Below are 5986 nucleotides of genomic sequence, written 5' to 3' on the forward strand. Positions count from 1 at the left end.
TAAAAATCAAATTGGTTGCTCAATTAGTAATTTTTTGATCATTTGAATTTAATGTCTATTATTAATTAACAACAAATTTATCAAGACTATCTCCTTTTTATATTGAATTAATTTATATCTATTCCTCTTTTATTGAAGTTTTTCTTTCCAAATTTATATTTTTTGTCAGACATGTTTAAGATTAGAAAAATATAAAGCATGCTTCAAAATCAAGTAATACAGCATCCCTCAAATCATGGTAAAACGATATATATCCTTGGATAATATTATTCTACAACTCCAAAAAACATGATTAAGAAACAACAGGCAATTGAAAACACGCCATAGTCGTGAGATGCAACTCAGCCAATAAAGTAGACAATATTATGAAGAACGTGCAAAACATGCTTAAATATTGCAGCAAATTAAGTAATTAGTGAAACAGCTGGTATGATAAAACATGTGAGGATATATGATTGCATGGCTAGAAGCCTAGAAGCATTACAACCCTTCTGGTTCTTCTTGTATTAATTATAATATATATTTCTATATAAATCAAATAACCTAAATTGTCTACCCCTTTGAGCCGCCGCCGTGTAGCGAAATAAGATAAGATCTATTTCATGATACAGACCATTTTGAATTTTTAAATGATGTGACAATATAAACGATATTTATAAATTTTACAACAAAAATGGTGTTTATATTTCATGGGACTCGATTGGTATGTAATGAGGAAGGCGAGATTGCAAGCAATAGAATTGAACCGAAATTCAGTCAATATATAGGATTCGGTTTAATTGGTTGTCACCAGGCAGATTTGGATAATGTGAATGCTTTTATATGTACATTATTAATACATGGCTTTGATCGATTCTCTGCAGATTAGGCAGCTAATTAATTAAGCTTAGGAATTTATATATTTCAGCCTGGAAAATGCTTTTCTTGCTAATTAAAAATATGTAGCATTAAGGGCATTTTTTAAGCAATGACGGTGGGTATTTTTCATTTTGAATAAATGAATAATTAAAATAAAGTTATCTCTTGAATATTTAATTATATATATAGGTTGCTTTTGCTTGTTTAATTAATTAATCTATTCAATAATGCACTATATATATATATATATATATATATATATATATATGCGGCAATTCTTTTACGTTCCTTTCGTTGAGGAAAATAAACACATGCATGATATAATTAATTTTAGTCAAAAATCGGGGGCAGAAAAAATAACTAAAGATCATGACGTGGATTCGACTCAGAATAAAAAGCTGTGTTCTTGTTAATTTAATAATCACACCTTTGATACCAACATGTCTGTTGGTCTGCAAGGTACCGACAGCAATTAAATCTCTAGAAAGGCCAAAGGAACATTCAACGATTTTATTATTATTTTATATAAATAAAAGTCTAATAAACGAAAAAAAAAACTGTTTTTTCGGGGTCGAAAAAGAAAAAGAAATAAAAAGAAGAACTAGTCAGCAAAAAGGGTGTGGCAATCTTGACAGCTGTGACGGACGACGCAACTACGTGTAATAGACATCTATAACTATCCGAAACCAAATAGGAAACGTGCCCGCAAACCAAAGCTTGGTGTCTGTCTCTATCTCTCTGTTTTCTATATTTTGAAACTTCGCAGAAGCATCATGTAAAAAATGTTCACAGTCACACTGATCTCTTGATTTATATATACCAGCATTTCTAGCTCTTCAATCCCATTCATTTAATTTTTTTGTTTCTTTTATCTTGAGAATTGTCGGAAAACTCTTGTTAGTTAATTTGTTGAGAAAGATGATGAAAGAAAGCATGGGAAATCCCCTGTGTCTAAAGTCGTTGAATCACATCTCGCTTGTTTGCAGATCGCTGGAGAAATCTCTTGATTTCTACCGGAATGTTCTTGGTTTCTCTTCCATAAGAAGGCCCGGTTCCTTTGATTTTGATGGTGCATGGTACGCAATTAATTTGTTGAAAATTGAATAACACAAAATAATATTCCTTAACAATTTGTTGAATATTAATTATCATTCATTAATTTCCTTTTGGTTTTGATTCTGAATAGGCTATTCAATTACGGAATCGGCATACACCTCATCCAATCCGAAAACCCAGAAAACATGCCAAAGATTACCCACATCAATCCCAAAGACAACCACATTTCTTTCCAAGTTTGTCATCTTTCTCTCTCTGTCTCTCTGTGCATGTGTTTTTTATGTAATTAATGGCTAATTTAAGTTGCATTTGTGGGCAGTGTGAGAGCATGGCAAATGTGGAGAAAAAGTTGAAGGAGATGAAGATAGAGTACGTGAAGAATAGAGTGGAAGAGGGCGGGATTTACGTGGATCAACTCTTCTTCCACGACCCAGATGGCACGATGATCGAAATCTGCAACTGCGACAACCTCCCTGTGATTCCTCTATCTGCTGACATCGTCCGATCATGCTCACTTGTCAATTGCATTAATGTCCAGCAGCAACAGCAGATTCAACAAATGATCGAAATGCCACCGCAGCAACGGTTGACATGCCTACCTTCTGTTCACATAACGGAAGATTATCTTCACTGTGCCTAAAACAAACCTCCACAACTTTTTTTTTTCTTATGTCATTTTGTATGCAGTACCTTTTTGCAGAACAATCGTCGTATATACTCCCAGTGATTTCCCTCCTTCTGTCCGTCTTCTCTCGTGCAATAAGTTCTGTTTTGCTCACATGAACAGCTCTTAAAACATGTATTGGGAGGTGTAGTTTTGGATGAATAAAAGATTTTATCTTTCTTTTTCTAAAGAGATTGTTAAAAACTCGCTTGATCTGATCATGATCATGATGATCATATATATATATATATATATATATATATAGAAAATGGTAATTTTCGTGAGTGATTCATGATTCAAAGGCCTACATTGTGGCACAGCAATATGTTGAGGTGATCAGTTGCGATAGGGTTGGTTGTGTGATTTGGTCAAAGTTGTGTTCATTGCAGCCGACTTGCGTCATTTTCTTTGGCCGATTTCTAGCTGGACTGCCCTCTGCAAAACCTAACTGACTATAGTACAACACCATAGCCCACATTGAACGAGTTAGCTAACAGTCGCTTGGCTCAAGTCAACACACGTGGATGGCTAGAAAAATGCATATATATACGCATCTACTGCGGAAGAGAAAGAAGATCGTATTTGTCCTCTTTGAGATGCAATTGTACGTACGATCACTTTGGCAGTTTTATGGTGGGCCATGATTACTCTGTAGACATGCACCAGATATGACTGCTGCATGTGTTACAGACAATTGTGGTCATATGGTTAATTTGTTTGTCTACTTGTTACGTGTGGATGACAATCATGACATGTTTATTGCTACCAAAACTATGTCAGAGACTAATAGATTTTTATCTCAATTAATTGGATGATAAGCTTGAAATGAAGGATTTTGGTGCTTTGAAAACAAGCCTAAGAGTGAAGATTAAAGAGTATTTGAATGCCTTTTTTTGTTTTTGTTTGTTTTTTTTTTTTTTTTTAAATTGAGTATTTGAATGCCTTACTATATATGCAGAAAAAGGCACCAAAGCTACTCATTGAAAATACTAGGATATTGGTTAAATTGGTATTGGTAGACCCATTCTGGCCAAGTATGTCGGTTAAATCAGTTAATTAACCGATTTTATACCGATATATATTAATTTTGACAATTTTAATTAATTCGTTTAATTCGATAAAGTCGATTAATTGTTGGTTGGTTAACTTTTATGGGTCAAATCTCTTTTTGACCAAATGAGTTGTTTTTGGGCAAAATCTCAAATGAATTTTTTAGGGCTAAACAAGTGTTTATTGGACATGTTTATAGTCACCCGGCCTTTAACATATTTATTATCTTAGATTATTACAAATGGTCACTAATATAGATAAAATTAAATGAGACCTGATTAATATTGCTAAGACGCTGCCTTATCATACTTCGGTGGTTACGTTTTCGGCTCGGTTTAATTGGTTCAATTACCGGCGTCGGCATAAATTTTTATTTCGACTATCGACAGTCGGAAGTTAGTAGGCGGTCGATGGGGGGTTATTATTGATGATCCATTTAGTAGATCATTGGTTGTTAAGACTGAAATTAAGAATGAAAGTTAACAACTTTAAGGTTTAGATGCAAAGTTAAGATTTTTAAGACCTTACCATTTAAGATTATCAAAAGTTCAACATGAATCCAACACACATACAAATTATAACCAATAATATTTTAATTACACAATCTGTAAACTCGACATGAATCTAATACAAAATTATGGTGTTAAGATTGAGAGGTTTGACCTGTTTAATTAAATGATTCGGGTTAAGGTTGACTTATATAATCTTACACTCAAATCCAGATAAGATCCAAATTTGATACACAAACACGAATTGCCACCTTTATACAAATGGGGCAGATATTGTTTGGACGCAGGCACTGCAACAAAATTCATTGAAAGATTGAACAGGGGCTTCTCATAATTAATTGCTTCAATTATCGGCAATTGACAGTCTCATTGAAAGGTTTGTTGCTGAGATTTTAGCCTACAAAAATCCTAAAAATGGGGTGAGCCACTGAGAGCTAGCTCTATCCGAAGCCCATGTACCACATGAACGAACAGTACGTACTTTGTTATTCCAGGGATATCATGATGAGGAACTATAGTACAAAATCACCCGTCAATGTCTTCTCTAACAAACATACCAGCGCCAACCCCACTATTTTTGTCACATTTATTTTGAAATGGATCTCACTGCTTGTACGTATCCCCATTTCATAATCAATAAAAACTAATTAAGCACACCCCATGCTATTATATGGGGATGCATATATGCATCATCAATAATATAACACCATTGCTCAAATGTAAGCTCAAAGTACTCATTCAAATTCGAGCATACATTTTGGTCGAAATCCTTGATAGTTGACACAAAAAAAATCAACTACCATAAAAAATGCTACATGTAGCGGCATTATTCACGGGAACCATTTTATTTTCTCATACTATTTTTGTTCCACATCTCTTTTATTTCCAAAATTTTCTCCTACTATTTATCTCTCCACATCTCTTTTTCCATAAAGTTAAAAAAAATATGATCTTTAGGAAAACTACAATCCTTATAAAAAATAAAAATAAATAAAATTTAAATGGTATAGATAAAAAAAAAATAGATAATTAGATGTATGGTGTCTTTTAAAACTTATTAGTTAAATTAGATAAATTGGGTCTTGATTAGCCATTTTGCATAAAAATATACATAAACCACTATGAATGCTCTTAGAGCATTAAACTAGTTTGGTGAGACTGCTAGAAATATTTCTAGCAGTCTCACCAAACTTTTTTTTTAAATCACAAAAAAAAAAAAAACTCCCCAGCAGCCTCAACAAAATAGTGATTTTCGTTTGGTGAATGAAAGTACTCACTCACTCACCAATTGAATAAAAAATAATATAACTTTTTTCTCTTCCTTCCTATTATTTGAAAAAAGTTATAAAAAGAGTAAAAAAATCTTTGAAAAAAAAATATTTAAATAGAATAGTAAAAGATGATAATAAATAAAATGGTGAAACTATTGGGATGCTTTAAAAAGTAGGTAATTAAAATAAAATATAATATAATTTTTAACTATTTTGATGAACAAAATTTAGTGAGGATCGGAAATACTGTTCTTAGAGGACCAAGAATGTCTTCTATCATTAACTATATATTTTTTAGGAAAATGCTAAATGCTCTTTCAGTGTTCTCCTAATGTTTTCCTATCCATTGATGAGACGGCATCGTGATGATAAAAGGTCTGATCTAAGAAGAGTCTTGAAAAAGCATGATAAGATCAACTCACATTGACGTTTCCCTTTGGTACATGGATTGAGATCCCCGGCAATAGTGGAAAAATTGCCCACAAATTTTTTTTGAAATCCTAACCATCCATTTTCATCTAACAGCCACCATTTCGCCACGTGTCCCACTCAATATAAAATAATAAAATATTATTATT

The 5986-nt window shown here is 32.7% G+C and overlaps 1 protein-coding gene across 1 annotated transcript; it reads left to right on the top strand.

Moving 5' to 3' along the window:
* Positions 1 to 1603: 1603 nt before the first annotated feature.
* On the top strand, positions 1604 to 2728 carry LOC132166533 (glyoxylase I 4-like). Its single transcript, XM_059577362.1, has 3 exons — positions 1604 to 1934; positions 2045 to 2150; positions 2234 to 2728. The coding sequence occupies exons 1-3, from the start codon at positions 1777 to 1779 to the stop codon at positions 2552 to 2554; spliced, it is 585 nt and encodes a 194-aa protein (XP_059433345.1). The 5' UTR covers positions 1604 to 1776; the 3' UTR covers positions 2555 to 2728.
* The last annotated feature ends 3258 nt before the right edge of the window (positions 2729 to 5986 follow it).

This window comes from Corylus avellana, chromosome ca11 (genome assembly GCF_901000735.1).
Source record: "Corylus avellana chromosome ca11, CavTom2PMs-1.0".
Classification (NCBI taxonomy): Eukaryota; Viridiplantae; Streptophyta; class Magnoliopsida; order Fagales; family Betulaceae; genus Corylus; species Corylus avellana.